Raw genomic sequence first — 23,331 nt, 5'->3', positions numbered from 1 at the left:
TATGATTGTTCTGTCTACAAAAGTTTTTTTTTTTTAACATTCATGATACATCAGAAAGATGCATAATTAGATCAGTTCTCTAATTGAAATATGTTACCTTGTTGAGATTGTATGTTCCACATGAGGGAGCTGTGCCATTTGAACAGCTAGAAATGGGAACTCCAGAAATGGCTTTTGAAGGCTGCAAAATGTCTGGGAGTTAGATTACTAACAATCCCATCCAGAAAAGGAAGGGAGTTCAGCACAGTAGTAACACTAGATTAGAAAGATACCAGACACCAGCAATTGTGCCACATAAAGGAAGTACCATACAATTTTAACTGTACTAGACACAACACTCATATAAGTTTAATACTTTAAATATGCTCTACTGAATTTTTGGATGCAATCTTTCAGTGTGAAAAAAGAGGCCAGGGGGCCTAAAGTGTTTCCCTAAAGCATACATTTTTCACAATGATTCACTGCTTTGATCAGCTGTTGCTTTGGTTCCATTGATTGTATTTCAGATTAGCCTTCTTAGCAACAGTTATGTTGTCACTGCTGCTAGGATGAAAGCTGATTTGGTTAAAAAAAATAGGGCTGAAGCAGAAGTGAACTAGAGCTGCTAAGAGGCTCACTCAGAAGCACCATTGCAATGTAAGGTTATCAGGGAAGAGAGCACTGAAAGTGTGTGTGTGCGCGTGCGTGTGTACGTGTGTGTGCGTGAGGGAGGGAGGGAAAATTCCATGTCCAGCCCCTTTTGTGCCCTGCTCAAAAATGGTTAAGCAAGGATGTCAACTTTCATGGGTAAAGAAAACACTTGCAAAATGTGTCCATTCCATTCAGCATTAATTTTAACCACCTCCCACCCCAAAACTTTATTACAGAAGAAGCAACATAAGAGTAACAAAATGATTTATTCTAGTTTCCTCTTACTGAAGATCTTTTTTTATGTACAGAAACTGTAAAAAAATCTTTGAGCCATTGTTTAAGAGCAGGCGTACGTGCTGCTGAAATAAAGTTACGGGCACTGGAAAAAAACTGAAGACTCAGTTTGCTGTGATCAGGGAATGAGGCAGTTGGAGAGGTTCTACCCCTCATCAAATATCTTTGATGACATCTTCAAGCTCCTCTTTTGTGTACATGTGGAATTTCATCCCAGGTTGTACTGTCGCAAGCTGCAAGGAAAGAGAAAGAGAGTTACAGATGCTTACACACATTAGGAATGGACAGCATTAGACACAGAGCAGACAGATCATTGCACATGGAACAGATGTTACTACTGGACTGTCTGAACTCTTTTGGCTCATGGATCATAACACATACCATGTCCCTAAAATAGCTACCTGAAACCAAAATGACTTCTAAAAGGCTCTACTTTATTAGCAGAACCAAGAAACTGAGCATGCTTAGGTTCAGCTTCTCCTTTGTCAGGGTGAACACAACAGTGTTTCATTCTGCAACCCATTTCTCCATTGTTACTTGAACCTAATCCATGTGATTCCTTCCCTCGTCAAAAAAATTGGGGAAGCAGCATTATACAAACTAAACCTCTACACAATTGGGTGTTCACAGAGTGTCTGGTTCACAGTAAGCATTATTGCCATGGTGAAGAAGAGGGGAGTAATCTCCTCCAGCGTATAAGGACAGCAAAGAACAGTCAAGAGAGGGATCTATTTGGATGTTATGTAATTTAAACATGCAAGCATCAGAAGAGCTTTTTGTTTGGTTGTATATATTATCAACTGGTTTGAAACTCAACATTAAAAAAACTAAGATCATGGCATCTGGCCCCATCACTTCCTGGCATATAGAAGGGGAAGAAATGGAAGCAGTGACAGATTTTATTTTCTTGGGCTCCAAGATCACCACAGATGGTGACTGTAGCCATGAAATTAAAAGACGCCTGCTCCTTGGGAGGAAAGCTATGGCAAACCTAGACAGCAAAGCAAGAAGCAGAGACATCACCTTGCCGACAAAGGTCCGCATAATCAAAGCTATGGTTTTCCCAGTAGTAATGTATGGCTGTGAGAGCTGGACTATAAGGAAGGCTGAGCGCCGACGAATTGATGCTTTCGAACTGTGGTGCTGGAGAAGACTCTTACGAGTCCCCTGGACTGCAAGGAGGTCCAATCAGTCAATCCTAAAGGAAATCAACCCTGACTGCTCATTGGAAGGACAGATACTGAAGCTGAAGCTCAAATATTTTGGCCACTTAATATGAACAGAAAACTCACTGGAAAAGACCCTGATGCTGGGAAAGATTGAAGGCAAAAGGAGAAGGGGACAGCAGAGGATGAGATGGCTAGACAGCATCACCAATGCAATGTATATGAACTTGAGCAGACTCCGGGACAGAATGGAAGACAGGAAGGCCTGGCATGCTATGGTCCATGGAGTCACGAAGAGTCGAACACGACTTAACAACTGAACAACAACAATATATTATCAAAGTTTCAAAATATTGAGGTAGGCTGGATGGCACAGAAGACAGCCAATAGAGATGTAACACTTCCAACTTTTCAAGAGCACACTCCGGGAGAGAGCGGAGGACAGGAAGGCCTGGCATGCTATGGTCCATGGGGTCACGAAGAGTCGGACATGACTTAACGACTGAACAACAACTAGTATTTATATAGGGCACTGTGTCATTCTGCTAGCCCAAATGTTGGTGTGCTAGTGGAAATCAGGCTCCAAACTATGTGCAAGAGAAGAATCCAACTAAGTTACATCTGTGCAAGCAGCTGGTTATGCAAGCATTATTTACAAACCCTTGCTCAGCAGAAAGATTTGGTGGAGCTCTAGCTGCGCTATTGTAGAATGATACTGTTGGATACTGCATAATACTGTTTAAAATACTTCACATACATTGGCCATGTTTGCACATCACAATAAGCCAGGATTCTAAAGCATTCTGGCTTATTGTGAATAAGCCAGCATGTTATTGCACACTGCTTAATCGCTCCCACTTGGCTCCTCCTGCAAGTGGGAACGGCTAAACTACGGTCTTTCTGTCCATGGTTTATCATGATATGCCAACAGGGAACTTGGCCTTGACTCTCCCCAGACAAACCAGGGTCATAAGCCATAACTTGTTCTTTCAGCAGGAATGAGGGAGCTGTGTGCACCAGCTGGAGGCACCATTTTGTGGAGGCTCTGCTCCTACCTGATGGAAAGATTCCAAATGTGGTGCTGGGTGATGTTCTCTGGTCTTTTAGTATCCTGCAGAGCTCAAGTCTGTTCCATTTTTTTAATTTAGAAGGAAGTGCTGGGAGGTTTTGTCTAGAGATTTGGGGTGAGGAGTCAGCAACATGCCAGTAAGGCTCAGCTCTCTCTCCCCCTTTGGTTGTTTTGTTTTTTTTTAATGAAGTCAGGTCAGGCTGTGCATGTTTGGCTTGCATGCAGGCAGTGATGGAACAGATGATGGTGAAGAAACTGAAGCTGAATCCAGACAATACGGAGATATCAATAACGGGGGGCCTGGCTGATCCCATTCTGGGAAGGGGTGGTGTCACACTTATCCGAGGATTCAGATGTGTAATGTGTGATTGCTGTTGGATCTGTTTTCTGGGTTTTTAAAAAAAAAATTGGCAGGTGTTTGGGATTTAAGACTGATCCCGTTATTATTTTATCATCAATAGTATTACTTGTTTGTTACTAGGGTTACTGTGATTTTATTAGGTTGCAAACTGAATGCTTATTAGGAAGATGTAATGTTTGTCTTAATTAAACTGTTTTTAGTTGACTGATTTGTAAGATACTTTAAGATCAATCTGGACAATGTGGCAGGAGTAACGTAATAAAAACAGTAATTAATTTAATGGAGATTAGCACTTAGTGGCTTGGCCATGGCCCCAGTCCCTAGTAAATTCTGGTCCCTGAACTTCTAGCACATATAATATGCACACACACAAAAAATCCAAGTTACATGTGAACACAGTAGTGCTTAGAAAGGAAACTCTGCATGCAGGGAACCCCCTGCCCTCCTCTGCTACAGTTAACTGATTATCTTGTATTTTAAAATGCTGTTCAATGCTTTGGGGGCAGAAAAGCATTACACAAATAAACAAAAATAGTGAGGCAAGGGCCAGTCATGTCATTTCACCACAATATTAACAAGATGCTGATATGGTAATATACACACTAGGAAACATCTTCAGATAACTTCCCCATATGTACTTGGGCAACACTATTACAGGGTCTAGTACGATCAGCCAGAGGCTCATTCTCCAATGTGATGCATGCAATTACATCAACACTGTCTCTATTGAAGAGAAAAAATTGACATAAACCTAGCAAAATTCAAAAGCTAGTGGAAGAACATTTCAGTCTCCCAGGATACTGCTGCCAACTTCAAAGTCACCATACCTCTGGGGTCTCCAATGTGGTGCCCACGAACACCTCTCCTGACACTTGCCAGGCTCCCTGGCCCTCTTGATTTGTATTTTAGATTTTTTTTTAATTTGGAGGCTGGCATGTTGCAAAGTGAAGTACTGGCCTCCAGCACCATATTCATTTCCAAGAATGCCTCTGAGGCCCAGAGACATTCTTTGAAAATAAAAATGGGGGTGGCTACAGCCCAGTACTTTGTTTTGAAGTGTGCCCAGCCATCCAGAAAAAAGAAACACATAAGCTGAGAACATAAGAAGAGCCATGCAGGATCAGACCAAGGGTCCATCTAGTCCAGCATTCTGTTCACACAGTGGCCAACCAGCTACTGACTAGGGACCCACAAGCATGGCATGAGTGCAACAGCACCCTCCCACCCATGTTCCCCAGCAACTGGTGTACATAGGCTCACTGCCTCTGGTACTGGTGGTAGCACACAGCCATCAAGACTAGTAGCCATTGATAGCCTTCTCCTCCAGGAATTTGTCTAACCCCTTTTTAAAGCCATCCAAACTGGTGGCCATCACTACTTCCTGTGAGAGCAAATTCCATAGCTTAACTATGCTCTGTGTGAAGAAGTACTTCCTTTTATCTGTCCTGAATCTCCCACCAATCAGCTTCATAGGATGACCCCGGGTTCTAGTATTTTGAGAGAGGGAGAAAAATGTCTCCCTATCCACATTCTCCATACCATGCATAATTTTGTAGACCTCGCTTGTCTCCCCTTACCCTCCTTTTTTCTAAGTTAAACACTCCCAGCTGTTGTAACCTTCTCTCAGAGGGGAGATGCTCCAGCCCCTTGATCATTTTAGTTGCCCTTTTCTGCACCTTTTCCAGCTCTACAATATCTTTTTTTAGGTGTGGTGACCAGAACTGTACACAGTATTCCAAGTGTGGCCGCACCACAAATTTGTATAGGGGCAGTATGATGTTGGCAGTTTTATTCTCAATCCCTTTTCTAATTATGCCTAACATGGAGTTTGCCTTTTTTACAGCAGCTGCACACTGGGTTGACATCTTCATTGAGCTGTCCACCACAACCCCAAGATCTCTTTCTTGGTCAGTCACCGCTAGCTCAGATCCCATCAGGCTATATGTGAAGCTGGGATTTTTTTGCCCCAACTTGCACCACTTTTCACTTGCTTACATTGAACCACATTTGCCATTTAGATGCCCACTCTCCCAGTTTGGAGAGATCCTTTTGGAGTTCTTCACAATCCTTTTTTGTTTTAACCACCCTAAATAAGTTGGTGTCATCCGCAAACTTGGCCACTTCACTGCTCGCTCCTAATTCCAGATCATTTATGAAAAGGCTGAAAAGCATTGGTCCTAATACAGATCCCTGTGGGACCCCACTATTTACTTCCCTCCATTGGGGGAATTTACCATTTACTCCTACTCTCTGCTTTCTGTTCTTTAAGCAGTTACTGATCCATGAGAGGACCTGTCCTCTTATTCCATGACTGCTAAGTTTGCTCATGAGTCTTTGGTGAGGGGCTTTGTCAAAAATCTTTTGGAAGTCCAAGTAAACAATGTCTACCAGATCACCCCTGTCTACATGTTTATTGACACTCTCAAAAAACTCTAAAAGGTTACTGAGACAGGACTTACCTTTGTGGAAGCCGTGTTGACTCTTTTTCAGCAGGGCTTGTCCTTAATAATGCCTTCAACCAATTTACCCGGAACAGATGTTAAGCTAATCAACCTATAATTTCCCAGATCCCTTTTTGAAAATTGGTGTTACACTGGCCATCTTCCAGTCCTCTGGTACAGAGGCTGATCTCAGGGACATGTTACATATTTTGGTTAGAAGATCAGCAATTTCATATTTGAGTTCTTTGAGAACTCCAGGATGGATACCATGTTCCATCCAGTGTAGTGTAGAGAGCCAGTGTAGTGTAGTGGTGAGAGTGACGGACTGGGAGCTGGGAGATCTGGGTTCTAGTCCCCACTTGGCCATGGAAGCTCACTGGGTGACTTTGGGCCAGTCACAGACTCTCAGCCCAACCTACCTCACAGGGTTGTTGTTGTGAGGATACAACGGTGAGGAGGAGGATAATGTAAGCCGCCTTGAGTTCCTTGCGAGAGGGAGAAAGGCGGGGTATAAATGCAATAAATAAATAAATAAATACCATCTGGGCCTGGTGAATTATTTCATTTCAATTTATCAATAAGGTTGAGAATTTCATCTTTTGTCACCACTATTTGCCTCAGTTCCTCAGACTCTCTTCCTGAAAACATCAGTTCAGGCACAGGTATATGTCCTATTATCTTCTGCAATGAAGACATATGAAAATAATTCATTCAGCTTCTCTGCAATCTCCTTGTCCTCCTTCAGTACTCCTTTGACTCCAGTGTCATCCAATGGTCCAACTGCCTCCCTAGCTGGTTTTCTGCTTCTGATGTATTTAAAGAATTCTTTATTGTTGGCGTTGATGTTAGCGATATGCTCTCCAAAATGCTTTTTTGCATCTCTTATTGTCTGCTTGCATCATCTTTGTGCAAGCTTGTGCTCCCTTGTGTTTTCCTCACTTGGGCAAGACTTCCATTTTCTGGAAGAAGCTCTCTTTTCTCCAATAGCTCCCTTAACACTGCTGATTAACCATGCCGGCAACCTCCTGGACTTGGTGCTACCTTTCCTAACCTGTGGTATACATTTTAGCTGGGCTTCTATTATTGTGGTTTTGAGTAATCCCCAAGAATTTTGAAAGGATTTAATCCTTTTGACTCCCCCTTTTAGCTTCTGTTTCACCAGTTCCCTCATTTTAGAGAAGTTTCCTCTTTTGAAGTCAAATGTGACTGTGCTGGACTTCCTGGGCAATTTTCCATTTAAATATATATTAAATCTGATAGCACTGTGATCACTGTTTCCAAGTAGTTCAACAACATTTACATCTCGTACTAGGTCGTGGGCAGCACCACTTAGGATTAAATCCAAGGTCGCCTTCCCTCTGGTCAGTTCCATGACCAACTGTTCTAAGACACAATCATTTAGGGCATCAAGAAATTTAACCTCTTTGTCATGGCTGGAACATGCATTTATCCATTCAATGTGAAGGTAATGAAGTTGCCCATTATTACAACGCTTCCTTGTTTGGAGGCCTCCCTGATTTTATTTTCCATCTCAAGGTCACTCTAAGCATTCTAGTCTGGGGGACAATAGCACTAAATTAGTTTTGGAGCCCGGTACTGTCAGCCACAGAGCTTCTGTCGAAGATCCTATCCCTTTTCGGTGTTCTAGTCCACTCGACACTACGCCCTCTTTGACATACAGGGCAACACCTCCCCCAGTACGCCCTTCCCTGTCCTTCCTATAGAGTTTATATCCAGAGATGACCGTATCCCACCGGTTCTCTCCGCTCCACCAGGTTTCTGTAATGCTCACTATATCCATGCTTTCCTTTAAAATCAAGCACTCCAATTCACCCATTTTGGCACGGAGGCTTCTAGCATTTGCACAGAAACATCTATACATGGTATCCTTCCCCAGATGCCTCTGGCGTGTGCATCTTTTTCTATGGGACACTGGCCCCTTTGACTGGCTATTATGTTCTACCATGTGCTCCTGGCCTATTTCCTCCCCTTCTACATTTGGGCAATCAAAAACATTTTCATCTTCATCCCTTTGGGATGATTTAACCCAAACCAGATGCTTCCCAGCTCCTGTTGGCCTTCCCCCAGGATTTAGTTTAAAACCTGCTCTGCCACCCTTTTTATATTTAGCACCAGCAGTCTGGCTCCATTTTAGTTCAAGTGGAGCCCGTCCCTCTTGTACATGCCCGGCTTCTCCCAAAATGTTCCCCGGTGCCTAACAAATCTGAACCCCTCATGATGGAGATATCAATGGCTATTAGTCACGATGGCTATATGGAATCTCCAGACTCAGAGGTAGTATGCCACCAAATACAAGTTGCTGCTGAACAACAGTAGAAGAGGTCTATTGTCTCCAAGCCCTGTTTGTGGGCTCCTTGGGAAAAAAACCGTTAACCGCTGTGGGAAACAGGATCTTGAACTAGATGGATATTTGCTCTAATTCAGCAAGGCTTTCGTTATGATGGTACCATGTTTAAACTTTGTCTTAGATCAGGGATGGAGAACATGTGGCTTTCCAGATGTTGTTGGACTGCAACTCCCATCAGCCCTAGCCAGCAAATCCAACAGTGAGGGATGATGGGAGTTGCAGTCTACGTTCCTTATCCCTGTCTTAGTTAAAAGGGCTGCAGCTTGAAGTAGACTTGGCTACAGACAGTTACTGTGTACTAGTGAGCAGCAAAGATTTTCCTCCACTGTACATAGCATTTGCTCCCTGATGCCAGACACTTTAACAATCCAAAGTAGAGAGATTTGGCATTGTTTCTGATCTTAATAAAGGAAACCCTGAAAGTAATGCAATTTTCATTTCCTCTAACATGAGTGCCAAGGAATAACTGCTGAGCAAGGGAAACACATTTTTAAAGAAGAAGCCATACTGACAGCCAGGCATGCCCGATACAAGTTATTTGGCTTTTGCTAAGATTTCTTGCTGAAGGTTCCAAGGTTTGGAACTCCAGCAGTGAGGGTTTGCAGGAGATCTTAACTATGAGATCTGTTTTACTTTTAAACAAGCAATCAAGAAATACATTTCCAGGAGTCTACAACAACTGTGCAAAGACCAAACTTTAAATAGGCCACTCATCTACATTGCCTCTAGCTACCAACACAGGGAAGAGCTTCTCAATATGCACCAAAATGTTGAGGAGTAAATTAAGGCTGTTACCATTTGGGCAAGAGAAGGGCAGAAGTCTCATTTCAAGCCTAAAGAACATCAAGTAACTAGCAAAGCCACCATGATAGGTAGGAGATCTTCATATGAGGTTGTATGCTATTGCTATATTTGAAGAGCCAGGTGTTAGCTAAGGGGAATAACATACAACTCATGACAAAACTAGGCCACTATTACCTCTGCTGAAATTCCCTTACACTGGACGCTAATGGAAAACATTTGCCTTTATCAAGAGAGTAAAATACATACCTCAATGTTAGTTGCATTCAGTTTTTCTTCCATAACTTGTTTTAGAATGATAAGGGATGACTTGATAGCTTCTTTCAGTGTCATTGACTGTTAAGAGAAGTCATGGAAGTTAAGGGTGGTACATATGGCTGCCAGATAGAGGGTGCTTTAAATCTCCATGAGAAGGCTGTCTCCGTGTGCAGAAGCTTATCACAAGGACTGGACAATTATCTCTAGAGCTGCAATGCTGAACAGTCTGCAATAGTGTTCAAGAAGCTGTGTGTTCCGTCTAGTGAACCACCATATATGAAATTAATGGATAGATAAAGTAAGTCAATAGTGGTTCTCTGTTATGTTTGAGATTAGAAATCTAATAATTGCTTCTTAGTTTCTAAGAAGGGCATCTGCAGAGAAGGCAAGTACTGCAGCTATTGTCTAATATTGGCACAAAGTTTTTATTTAAATATTCTAAAAACTAGATTCCCTCATGACAAATATTTCTAGACAAGTTCTACACAAATGAAGTTCCCAGACTCAAAGCCAATTTTGGTTAACCTGGTACTCATACATGAATCCAAATACCAAAAATGGACAAGTCGTACACAAGCATTTGGTTCATTTTCTTAGAAAGTTTCAAGTAGACAATTATATCTATAATGATGCTTCTTAGATGTCCCTGAGCTTGTTACACACTGAGTGTGTTACATCTGTAGCATGCATTTTACAAACAGATCAGGGACAACTTTTTCACCTGGGAACACTCCCCCCCACACACACCGAGAGGAGGCTACAGTTGTTTTACTATATTAACACAGATTAGGGACAGTGTCACTCAAAGAATAGTTTTTCATGTGGATAATGTCAAAATGAATGCCACTCATGTCCCCTTTAACTCCATTCTCTCACCAGGGAACCACAATAAGAAGTGTTTTATGGGGCCAATAAACCACCTAAGATATGCTTTCTCAGATCTCATCTCATTACCTTGTGATAAACCTCTTGCAGAGAGCTTTGTGCACCTTCTGAAGCTGATCCAATTGCTCTTGCATCACACTGTACGAATGTGCCAGAAGGATCCATGTGAAACCTACACAAGAAAGATGAACAGGAGATTCACTCGTCAAGGAAGTTCCCTAGAAAAGATTCAGTACTTCAAAAAACACTGTGGCTTACAGTTGGAAGCCAAGAGAAGCTCAGTGTGAGATTAAGCAGCGGGGGGGGGGGGGGGTGTTGCCAGCTTCACCTTTTGTGGTAGGAACACAGCATGAGAGCGCAGGCGCACATGTGCGTCAGCCAAAGTATTACATCCAACACTACAAGAAGACTAGTAGAATTGGCCGCAGGTATATTACATGGCCTAGATCTAGAGAATTTTGCATGGTGCTCCGCATGTGAATTGGGCAGTCCTGGCACTGCTGCAGCACATAACATTCCCCTAAATAGATACTTCTCAGTCAGGGAATCCTCCAGAACAGCATCTCATCTACACAGCCAGGTGAGTAGAAATGCCTTTTGCTCACACATGGGGTTTTCTGGATCCAAACAGATGTATCCAGGGAAGATGCCAGGGAGCTCAAGTTGCCTTTTATCCCTTTAAAGCAGGGATGGGCAACACACAAGCCTGCCGTGGCTACTCATACACTGCCTACCCCAGTCCTCACCGCTGCTGCTGGGTGAACATTTTAACCTTCTTTCCCCCCTTATCTTGTTTTGGGGTGGATGTAGTTCTTTGTTTTTCTCATCCACTCTCCCTCCCTCATACCATTTTAATGGAGCTGTCTCTCCTATGAAATTCAGCAAGGCTTGCTTCTTTAAAGACAGCTTGGAACTTTGAAGTGCAGAGAGCTTCTGGTTACAAATGCGCTCTCAACTCCACCTAAGGCATGCCAAAGCAGACAACGTATATTATGTTACTAGTGGCTCTGCTAGTCCTTATGAAAAGATTAAGGAATATTTGCACCTTTTCCTGTTCACTCTGAACTTTTGCTTAAGCAAACATTTGGGATGAATGCAAGTGTCATATTCTGTATGACACTCAAACAGCTCTTGAGCACGTATCTAAGGAAAGAGAGTGGACTTCCTTGCACCCTAATCTTATAGACAAGCATAACTGCAACAGCATACAGTTGCTCATGCCAGCATAGCTAGAGAGGAATATACCAAAGGCAAATCTATCATGTTATGCTGCCTCGCAACTATATTTCCATCATAACAAATTACTGCAGCATATCAGGAACATTAAGTTGCACCACTATAGTTCACTCCGCAACGATCAAGAAACTTTAGAGTGGTTTACAGGTAAGTAGTTTCCAGCACTGCCTCAACTTTATTGCTTCTGACAATTTCTATGCTGGATAATAGCTTTGCATTTGCCGCTATTCCACTTTTAATGATGGTGACAGACACTAGCAAAAGAGACTGTGGATGCTGCATCAGCTCATATCACCAATCCAATCCTTATTTCCTGACACCTGGTTCAGAGCATGTCAGTTAGCCCCCTTGATTTGCACAGAGCTTTTTGCAGAATTCTAGGGTGCTCTATTTCCTGACCAAGCAGTGGTACTGTAGAAATACACTCTGCACCTGAACACACATGAACCAGAGTGAAGAAGCAAAGGTCAAACTTACAGCTGAGGTCCCTTTTCATCAACTCCTCCAAAGAGTAGTGCCACACCAAATGGCCTTGACTGGAACAAAAACACAGAAGGATCAAAAGTTTCATGACTGAGTAACTGAGTTAGGCAACTGCCAAAAATGTATATTCAGAATATAATCAGCAAACTGTCTACTCACCATAGCACCTGGATCGGCATCTTCTTCTCCAAACTGTAATGCTAAGTTGGACACTGCCTGTGTCACACTCTCTACAGTCATGGTTTCATTGTACGTAAACCAGTGATTCTGAAACAGAAAAAAAGAAGAGCTTGATCTATGTATTCCTCTTCCTATGGCAATTTTTCCCCTTTTCTTTTAAAACACACACACACTTTGGGAGAACATTTGAGCCAAAGTTCTGACAAAACAAATGAATTATCATCTTACTTCAATAATGAGCAATGGTAAATTTCTTCAGCTTGAGATGTGAAGGCTTGAAAAACATGGGGAGAAACCCCAGAAAAATTTGGGAAAAGTTTTCCAATTTCCCCAAAAATCCTTAGGGGAAAAAAGAAATCCTGGGTTTTTAAATTAAAAAAAACCCCATCCCTGCCCCCTCTATTTTTACAGGTTTTTTCCAAGCATTCACATCTCTAACACAGATCCTCATCAGCCATGATGTTACTGGCCCCATACTATTCAAGCAGTTTGGCTAGAGGGAGTCCAGCGCGGCCCAGCTGAAAAGCCTGCTAGGCGCCGCACCTCAGTATAAAATGAGAGGACACACGCGGATTCAGTGTGGCATCCTCAAATTGTGCACTACTAGAGGCCCCTAGTACAGTGCCTCATATACTGCCTTGTGGCCTAGACAGCACCTTTCCCAAAGCAACATTTGGTAAATGGTCTTATGCAAGTTAGAAGCAACCCATGTTGTGTCATCTCCAACTTGGCATAAGCCCCATCCCCAAGCAAAATGAAATAACTTCCATGGGGGGTGGGGGCTGCTAGATAGGAGGAACTGCACAACAGATTCACACACCAAAATCACTGTGGTTCCAAGAGGAAGCAGGAAGGAATTGGGGCAAGAGCTTAATGTGGTTCATGGGCCACCAGTTGGTCATTCCCCTTAGAATAGCTACATGTCATAAATCCCAGCCATCTGACCAAGACAAGATACTCTACAGCATTTCCAATGCATGCTTACCTACAGTCCTTTTAAATGCCTCTAGCCAGATGGAAGCCACATTTCCATGAGCAGCTTTTACGCAGGCTGTAATTTAAAATGACTTAACCACATGGAAGGAAACTGATTGCACAGATCCCAACCATAGAACCAGAATCTTGTGGTTGGATCATTTAAACATTGGCCCAGTGCACAGAATCCACTAATTGAGCCTGTTTGGATGATTGCGGTAGGAAAAACGATTGTGGCTTCTCCTGCCGTGTGCGCGACTGCCATCTGCGTAATCCCCCACAATGCTTGTTGTTCAAACCCAACCCGCGGCAGGGCAGGGGTGACTTTGTACCCACCCTACTGCAAGTCCCACCACATGCTGGGTTCAATCAACATGCCAACCTGCACTGCATCGCAGGGATTATGCAAATGGTGGGTGCACGCTCAACAGAAGAAGTCACGATGGTTTCTTTGCCTGTTGCAATCGAACCCAGTCACAGAGCAGGGACTCATAAACAGTTAGGATGACTTTAAAGGGCCCCTCAATCTTTCCTGAAAATGTCCAAGGAAAGCATTTGTATGATCAGCCTAGAAAGATTATTGAGCACATTGGCTGGAACAGATTACTCTATTTAACATACTTTCTCAGCAAGCAGGGTCCTCAAAGTTATGATGAGGGTAAGGAGGAGAGATGGACTGTGCTTGCACTGGAAGACTTATGTTCAGTTCCTGTTAACCTGAGGCCACTCAACTAGCATTTTTTCAGAGTGTTCCTGTTTCCTATATCTTTAATTTGATTTTTCTTTACCTGATAGAGCATCAAAATGCTTTCAAAATTGAAGATCCTTCTAAAAAGCACAATGGGAGGGTACCCTGTTACATCATAGGCTCTTCGTATATTCAGGTAAATAGATAAGTGGATGCTGAGCCAAGAAGAATCTTATCCTCACCTTTGCAAAGCAACCTTGAATTTCACACATTCCTTCTGCAGACAAAGTGTCAGGTTGCTTTCTATTAAACTATATTGCCATGTTTATTAGACCAAACAAATTACTGATATGGTAACAAAAGAAATGAGAGGCAGGAAGGGAGAAAGACTCACTCTAGACCAGCATTTAAGTGTTACCTGTGTCTCAACTCTTGCTTTGTCAATTAATGTCTTTGCATCAGCTATTAAACCACTCATTGCACAACCTAGAGAAAAATGAAGATACACAAGCATTATTCATCAGCTTTCAGAGCACTAACCAATCAGAAAGTGTCAACTTCCCATGAATCAAACAGCAGCTACACTACACAAAACATATGTTCCAACAGCTGGAAGACAAAAGAAAACAGAGTTCAGATAAACTGTGAAATCAAATGCCATCCTGCAAAAAATTATACTTGACCGATACTAGGGATTTTCCACACAGATCAAAGCAGCAAGTAAGCTAGACTCTTAATCACTCCCCTCCATTTTCAGTCAAAAAGTGCCAATTCTTTTCATTCCTGTTAAGTCTAGGCAAGAGGCCAGAGCCCACAGAATCTGCTGGGTAAAACACATCCATATTCCTCTGCATGGGCACTGCTATTTTTATGGATTAGCTGGCAGAAACACAGTAAGAGATTGAGATGACAAGTCACACTCTGTGGAAACCACTCAACTTCCTGAAAAAGTGGCATTAAGTTAAAATACCTCATTAGCATCTCAGGAGCATGAAGCAGGACCCATTTTAAACTAGGATTGCGCTCCAAGCATACCCATGAGGTGGGAGTGCTAGAAGTAAAATGGCTACAAGCACAGATGCTGCACAAAGAAGTTTGACAGTGGTCTTCATGTGTCAGAGAAATATGAGAATATCCATGTTACATGCTTAGAGATGACTGTAAAAAACTAAGATAGCCTAAGAAATGTCTTCTACCTGTATCCAGAGAAAAGTTAATACTGTCCTAGTGACAAATCAGTACTGAAGTAATGAGATTAATATTAAATAAAGCACAGGTGCACAACTTGCAGGCCCTCAAGGCCTTTACTTTGTTCCCACAAGAGTGCCCTGACCCCCTACCACCACCATCATCAAATCCACCCTGACAATTTCCATACTCCCTCCACCAGAGATCCTCATATAGTTTGCTCTTTCCCTAGCACTGCTAGCAGTGAGGAAAAAGAAAACTGCATCAAGATCACTGAAGTGTGTGTATATGAGTATATGTGTGTGCCAAGATCACATGTGGCCCTTGGGGCCAAAAAGGTTGTACGCCCCTAAAATAAAGGGAAAGGAAAGTATATAGAAAATAAAAGTTATCACGAACAAGCCCCAGTTTTCAATTGGTGTGCGTGCCTATGCAAGACACTGTCTTGAGCACAGAGGACACACTAACATTAGTAGTCCAATCAGTGAGCTTCCAGCACAAAAACTGGCTGGGAATCAAGCGTTTACATTGCAACTCCCTGCCCTCCAAGTTCTAAATTTGGGGCAAGCTTTCACTAGTGAGGTCAAACAGAAGTGAGTTACAGCTGCTGCTTCCTACTCCTGCAACTATGTCCTGCTGGCCTAGAGCCTGGAAAACCAGTGACCACTACCATTAAACATTAATTCCCCACCAAATAAAGCCTACACATAGCTCTGTGGTCTGTACTACAGGATAATGTCTCATTAGACCTGCAGAGGACAACTTTTATTCATGTACATGCTGCAATTTACTATAGGAATAAAAAAAGCTTTCATTACTCTTACCTATGTGAGAATCTATTTCTACAATTTTCTCAATACTGCTGGGTTCCATAAGCGGGGAGGTGATCCTTTTCTCCACAGCCAGGCAAACCCCTTCTGATGTCTGAATTCCAATTGCTGTGGAACCAAGCTTTACAAAAATGAAAGGAAGAGGAAAAGACCATCACTTCCAAATCACTTTTAACATTACACAGAACTATGTATATGGTCTATATACACATCTTAACCCATATCATTTGTGATTACCAAAACCAGAATATTAGAAGAAAACTATACACTACCCCTGAATAGAGGCCTGAGTTAAAACCATACCCCTCATATTGTTGAAGCATTTTGTAATACTGCCTTTCAAAGCACTAATTCTTCAGTTATGCATTTGCAGTTTGAACTTCTGAAGAAGTTTAAACCTGTCAGTTTACCATATTGCTCTGCAAAGTAATTGGAAAGTGTTAAAAGCCCTTAAATACACACACATTGGAGAGACTTATTTCACTGTAGTTTGCCCTGCTATATCCACAAATCAGCTACTCCCATTAATAGCTCTACTCCAACTTGAGGGTATTAGTTGAAGGGCAATTTATAAGAGATCAGACTTCATAGCATATGGAACTTGGGTCTAGTTACATATTCGCTTTTGACAGCTTTCTTCCATAGTAGACAAAAACTAATGCTTTTTTAAAAAATAATAGTTTATAAAAAGAGGAATTTACTCATGAGCAAAAGGTGCATCTTCTGAGGTCAATCATTATAAATATGAAACATTAGATCAGTTTATTATTGTACAAATTATGTTTTGTCTGCCAATCAAATGTCATAGAGAAACACTGTTCTGCCCAGAAAATTGTGATTGTCAAGTTCCTTCCGCGTGTCCCCCCCCCGCTCCCATCCACACTTTCCAACAGGAAAGGGAGGCAGGGAGTGTGCCAGCTTGGCTGGTGCTGGGTAGAGGTGCCCCCAGTGCTTCCAAGACAGCTCCCCTACCAGCATTTCCTGTCGAAACGGCAGGTAGGTAGTATGCTGACTTTGAGCACTTGGACGTGAGGTATGCCAGTGGTGGGGAGCTTGTAGGGTTTACTCCTCCAAGGTATGCTGGAGGTCAGGATAATCCCCATCCACCTCTGCAGCTTCAAAGTTGTGAACTAAGCTGGACACTTGTCACATTGGCCACAGGGTGGCAGCACAGTCACCATGGCAAGCATGGTGGCTGAAAATGTCAAAGCCTGCACGTATTTGTCACCTACTCATATGACCAATGTAACAGGTGAGTCGGGATTTCAACTGCAGTAGCTACTCCTAGGCTCTGAAATGTACCTTCAACATCATGCAAATTGCTATATCAAAGACATCCAGTTCTCACAACTACAGTTCTCCATTCTCCTCACTTACTGGAGAAAAGTTAATGTGAAATGGCCTTACTATACGGTTAAAAAACAACTGATTTGCACCCTGCAAATCCCAATTCTGCAAATCCACTAAGAGAAACAGATTATTATAATTACACAAAGTATGCAAATATTTGATACAATCAAGTTTTAGTTACAAAAAAGTTTATCTGAGGTAAGCTCTCTACTGATGGTGACAAAGTTTTTTATGCCCTAACTGCAAAATAATACTAAGAAGCAGTACTTAAGGAATACTTAGGTGCACAATAAGCAAAGATGAACTGGGAATGGTGTTTGTAGGGAAAGCAGGTGTATGGCAAAAGCTGACATTTACTCTGGCCACATGGCGTCCCTGATGGGCATCTCAAAGCCTCTAGCAATCACTACCATAATATTGTAAAGTTTTTCTCCTTGATCATGGGAGCGTGATGACTGAAGAATAAAACAAGGATACTTAGTAACTTGGTGAACACACAACTGCAGTGTCCTCATCACACCCTCACAAAGATATTAATATTCACTGTGTACTTACGCCAAGGCTCAGAACACAAAACTCACAGCCCTGTACCATGGGGACTTATGGACTCAAGAGCAGCTACTCTGCAGTATTCAGTGCAACATAAATTATGTTGGGTTACTTTAAGGGACCTCCAGAGCAATGCCAACAGCATTAACTGGCACGACAGGTTTTCTGGGGAAACCTGTCGCATGCTATTGGCATTGTACAAGTAATCCCTCACACTAGCACAGCATAATATGCATTAGTGCTTATGCTGCCACTGTCTCCACCCAGTTACCACATCTAGCTTACAAAGAATGTCTAACGGTGCCTGCTCTTCAACTCACACTGTTGACCTTAGTAACTGCTATTTTTGCAGAGATGGATGCAGAGCATGTTAGGGAGAAAAAAATCCATATAACCATTTAATACAGGTGTATTGTACACATACCGTGTACAGACGTTAACTCAATTGTTTAGCCTAAATGTTTTACAGGCGTTCGAGCGGTATGCAGCTGGGTACAGTTAAAGAGCAACAGGCCACTCCCAAGCAGGAAAACCAATATTAGCTGCTCCTAGCCTGTGCCATCTTCTGTGCGCCAGACAGAGAGCACATGTTTAGGATAACGTTGTTCGAACTGTACACCACAATCTTCCCACTGTTTTGAGATTTCCCATTCCAATCCATCCAGCCTTGTGGAACAGCCTGAGGCTGTTTATAAAATAGTTTCAAATGCTTACTGTACCTTTATAGCTTCAATAGCATATTCCACCTGGAATAGTCTTCCCTCTGGAGAAAAAGTGTTCACACCCCTAAAATTGAAAGAAAAAAGTCAAACTCACAACCTAATCCTATGTATACTTCCTTGGAATTCTATTCCTAGAATTACAGACTTACAAAACAAGTCAAAAGGAGATTACTTATTCAATAACTAATGAGTAGTATCCAATACTGCCCCTGTGCTTCTGCTCATTCTTTTGCGCCGGGGGGGGGCACTACTAGCAAAACTGAAAGCTAATGCTTCCTAAGGCAACCCCGGAAACTAGCCAAAATGCTAGTTTCAGGAAAGAGACAGGTCAGTGGAGTTCCTTTCTGTGAGCTCCACTTACCTGCCTCGTTCAGGAAATGAGTGGCTCAGCTAATTTGTGAGGTTGCTTTAGGAAGCGCTAGCTTCCCCGTTGTGCTAGCAGTGGGTCACACTGGTGCATGGGCAGCATTTGATACTGCCTAATGGTGCCAAGTACCGTAAATAAGAATTTCTTTCTTTCATTTCTAAACTGCCCTTACACTTCCCTGGGTGGTGTACAATAGATTAAAAACATAAAATACAAAACAATAACAAAGCAGCATGGAATAAAACTGAGCATGTTTCTTTGGTGAGTGGGCAGGTATGTGGATGCATGAAGATCTGTTCCTCAGCAGTACTATCACCACTAATACAAACGAACATCTAGTGAAAATCAATTATTTTGTTTATGAAGCAATGCACTGCTAGTGCTTGTACCATAGTTTATGAATCCGCAATTCTTGTTTCTTAGTTTTGACTAAGGAAGTGGCTTGTTTACTTCTAATTTATAATGTAAGGAATTACAAGTTGGAAAAAATCAGGTGTACAGTGAGAAAAAGGTACATCCTCATTCATCAGGAAGAATCACAATACGAATTCCACAGGAAGGTTTTCTAGAATGACACCGTTAACAGATGTCATTAGTCAATATCCCATGTAACTTTAGGAACTCACTCCAAATTCAGATATTCACTTCGTTGTGAATAAAAATGTAAGTGATACCCATGCAGCTGCAATGAAAACTACTAAGGTCATTGAACTACATGGGATTTAATGGCAGAGCAAGTCCTACGAAGTCAGCTTTTCTATAGCCATATACATTTGTGGTACAGAGCCGCCCAGAGCTACCCTGATGAATAAAAAGAAATCCTCCTTACCATCCCCCATGAACACCAAGACTAGCTAAAGAGCTCCTGGCAAACACTCTCTGGGAGGTTTTTCAAATCCCAACGATTTTCCAGAAGCAACATGACGATCATCTGGGGTAGGCTAGCATTTAGTAGCTGAAAGCCTTGGGACAGGCAAAATATGAAGCAAAGCTAGATCTGTGAAGCAAATTTGTAAAGTGGACCTCCCAATAAGATACTGGAATTGTCTTTCCCACAAGTATCCCAGGGTACTTGGCAATGTTGGTTTGGTAGTTAATACTTGGTTTTTATTTTATACTGTAGTTTTAAACTTTTATATTATATCTTATCACATTGTATTTTACGTTTTTAATTTTTGTGAACTGCCCAGAAAGCTTCAGCTACTGGGAGGTACAGAAATGTAATAAATAATTGAATACATTAAAGGTGCAATCCTATGGTCTCTGGAGAGCGTCCCAGGGACCATAGGATTTTTCGGATTTCCACTATGGAAGCTTTGGACACAGGAGCTGTTCAGATGATCAGCAGGTGAAACAACAAAGCATCGGTTGGGAGACCATGCTGGTCGAGCAACCAGGATTACCCTAATTACTGCGCTGGGGGTTGCCATGTTGTCTAAACCCGGTGCGGGCGTAGTGCATTTTCACCTACCCCACAACCCCTACTGCAAGCCATGGGTTGTAGGGTGGGTGAAAATGTACTAGGCCTGCACCGCGTGGCAAGTTCAGACAACACAGTAATCCGTGGTGCGGCATAGGTAATTAGGGTAATCCCTGACGCGTGACTGACACATGCAGGGGAAACAACAAACGCTGCGTTGTTTCCCCCACTGATCATCCAAACCCAGACACTGCCACGACTTTGGAAGGGAGACTCCAAGATCTGCCCCCTTACAGCCACCGCAGAAATAACTGCGTACCTGCTTTCTAACGTCATCAAAGTGGCCAGAGAGATCAAAACGTGAGTGTTCTGGTGGGCAGAGAGGAGAGGCCAGGACATGCAAAATCCTGTGGCTTCTCCAACCTCACCCCTGACAGCCCATCTAGAGGAAAGTGTAAAAAAAAGGAGGATGGAGAGGTGAAAATCACCTCCATTGTTCCTCCCACCCTGCCAGTAGGACTCCTGCAGGACACAGGATACTTGGAAGCCTCCAAGATCAGAAGCTTCCTTCTAATGGGCAGCAACCCAATTGGGTTGCGCTCTTATTTGTCCATTTAATGTTACCTGGGACTCTACAAATACATTTGAGACTTTCTGTATAAGTGAATTAGCTTGTCTGGTTATCACCTTGTGGGCAAAATAGTTCTGCGTTGACAGATTCAACAATGAAGTGTTATTTAGCTTCAGTTGAGCAAGTAGGATGAATCATTCATAACCTCTTCCCAACTCAGTGTCACTGAAAACAAAAGCGAAAGCTTGAAGACTCATCACAATGACTAAGGAAACTGGCTGAGGCCTTGACTACACAGTAGTTCAGATAATACTAGGCTATATTACCATTTTACAATACAGTTCAGCCACATCTGCCATGAACAGGAACTATTTAAAACTTTGCCAGGTTTAAAACTATCACTAAGTATCAAGCAGGTCTTGTTTATGAATGTATGTATAGCACAGAACTTGAGAACAGGGTACAAGCGTGGCCACTACAACACAGGTGCTCTCCCCAACAGTGAGCATACATACTGAAGGCAAACTGTAGCCTGCTGTTGTGACCGATCTACATTATGAATAAAAATAATCTGTAACTTTTGCACAGTATGGTTAAGTAATGGGGGGGGGGGACATACTCAAGTGGCCACTGCATTACTCTTGGACAACTAACTTTTGCAGTTTAACCTTCACAAAGCTCTCTTTTTTTCCACCTTGCTGAGGAAGAGGAAGCAAAGACTGCCAGAAAACAGAAAATGGGGGGGAGGTGTCCCTCAGCCTATGACTTGCTGCTGCAATAGGCTCCTGCTGAAGAGCACAAAGTCGGCACCCCAATTCTAACCACATCTACTTAGAAGTTAAACCTCGCCGATTTTAATGAGACTTGTCCTCAAGTGAGTGAATTTGTCCCCAAGACTTCACAGCACAAGTCCAAACATCTTCACTGATCACCTTTTTACAGCTGAGATATTCTTCACCATTTCTCAGGCACTTATGCAGGAAGTCAAGGCGAAGCGCCTCAGTCTCAAGGAAAGAGACGGAGAGAAAGAAAAAGGTGCCTGCACGCCCCTTCCCGGGCCCCCGCAGCACGAGGCGGTTAGCTTGAGCAAAGGCGGCGGGGAGGATCTGCCTGCTGCTGCTGCTGCTGCTGCTGCTTCCGCAAGCATCTGAAGAGCGAGTCAGGCGAGCAGGCCGCCCGCAGTGACTCAGCCCCAGACTAGGACCAGGCCGCGTTCCCTTTTATTCTGGCCGCACTCACCTGTCGTACTCGGAGCGAGTGAGGAACATGTTGGTGGCAGCGGCTGGAGCACCGGAAGAGAATGGAGTGGACGCGGAGGCCGCGGGGCCGAGTTCGAGCCACCACTTTAGGCCGGGATGGCTGCGGCCCTGTCAGCGCAGCACCCGGTTTCCCACACCACGGTGAACCGCGCATGCGTGGACCTCCGCGCCGTACGCGTTGCGTCCCACCGACCAATACGGCTCCGAAGCGGGATCTTGCAACGCCATCGTGCAATTGGTCCTGGGCCGACGCTCGTACCCAGCACTGATTGGCTAACAGTTGCCGTGCTCGCTGGGGGGCATCCGTCCCGCCTTTCCCTGTAGCTGAAAGAACAGGAGAAGGAGGGGTAGCAGATTGCAGGAAGGCGCAACGGGAGCAATGTATGGGTCATGTGTGCTGGTTTGCCCGGGGGTTAATCAGAGTATTTTCCCCACCCCGGTGGTGCAGCTAGGTAATTTTAGAATTAGATTTAGGGTTCAATCCTATGCATGTGTAGACAGAAAAATGTCCTACAATTCCCAGCATGCCTCAGCCAACATGGCTACCAGGGGCATGCTGGGAGTTGTAGGACTTTTTTTGTCTACACAGGCATAGGATTGCGCCCATAATAGTCTTAAGCGGGGAGGGGCATTAGGCTCATATAATTAACTTTTCTCTTCGACTCCAACCACCATTTCACGCTTTACAACTGCTTCTGCATTCCTGATATAGTAGAGCAAAAAATAAAATGACAAAACACCAACCCCATTTGCTAGGAAAAAAAAATACTCTGCGCATATGCAGTCTTACTATCTTTTAAACTCAAATCATAGCACCATCACGAGGCTATGGAACAAAATAGCAGTTTGCTTCTGCTGCACTCACACTAAACGCATCTACTTGGGAATTAGCACCATTTTGGTGTAGAAAAAGCATAATCTTTTTCTCATTTGATTATTTAAAAGTAAAAATAATCAAATGAGCAACTTTATGTACATGGGCAGCTGGCTGCCCCCAGACCACAAGAAGATGTTTTTTAAAATAAGAAAAAATGATGCTGTAGTAAACAGCATCAGCCCCAAGTGGGCTCTGGTATACCCACGCCAACCCAGGTGCTGACACCAGGTATGTTTGCCACTTCTATCACCTGCCACTGTCTGGGTGATCATTGCGGGGGGGGGGGGTGTCCCTGGACTTTGGCCCTGAGGTCCTTGCTCTAGCTTCACCACTGCACACCCCAATTACCATACTAACATGTCT

General features: G+C 43.1%; 1 protein-coding gene across 2 annotated transcripts; it reads right to left on the bottom strand.

Annotated features, from left to right (window-relative positions):
• On the bottom strand, positions 1-22,241 carry PSMA5 (proteasome 20S subunit alpha 5). Of its 2 annotated transcripts, none has more exons than XM_084852879.1 (9): positions 21,765-22,241; positions 18,472-18,538; positions 15,848-15,974; positions 14,254-14,321; positions 12,152-12,259; positions 11,987-12,045; positions 10,343-10,445; positions 9,380-9,466; positions 1-1,157 (listed from the first exon to the last, which is right to left on the bottom strand). In XM_084852879.1, exons 1-9 carry the CDS (start codon positions 21,791-21,793, stop codon positions 1,080-1,082), a joined length of 726 nt encoding a protein of 241 aa, XP_084709005.1. In that variant the 5' UTR covers positions 21,794-22,241; the 3' UTR covers positions 1-1,079. The 2 variants fall into 2 exon arrangements, with proteins under 2 accessions (XP_084709005.1, XP_084709004.1); XM_084852878.1 differs by having other exon boundaries at positions 22,072-22,241.
• Positions 22,242-23,331: the final 1,090 nt, after the last annotated feature.

Source organism: Heloderma suspectum, chromosome 4 (assembly GCF_057233095.1).
Source record: "Heloderma suspectum isolate Gila_16-S chromosome 4, 16-S_ref, whole genome shotgun sequence".
Lineage (NCBI taxonomy): Eukaryota > Metazoa > Chordata > Lepidosauria > Squamata > Helodermatidae > Heloderma > Heloderma suspectum.
The sequence above is the reverse complement of the archived record's forward strand: the minus strand, read 5'-3'. Positions and strand labels throughout refer to the sequence as shown.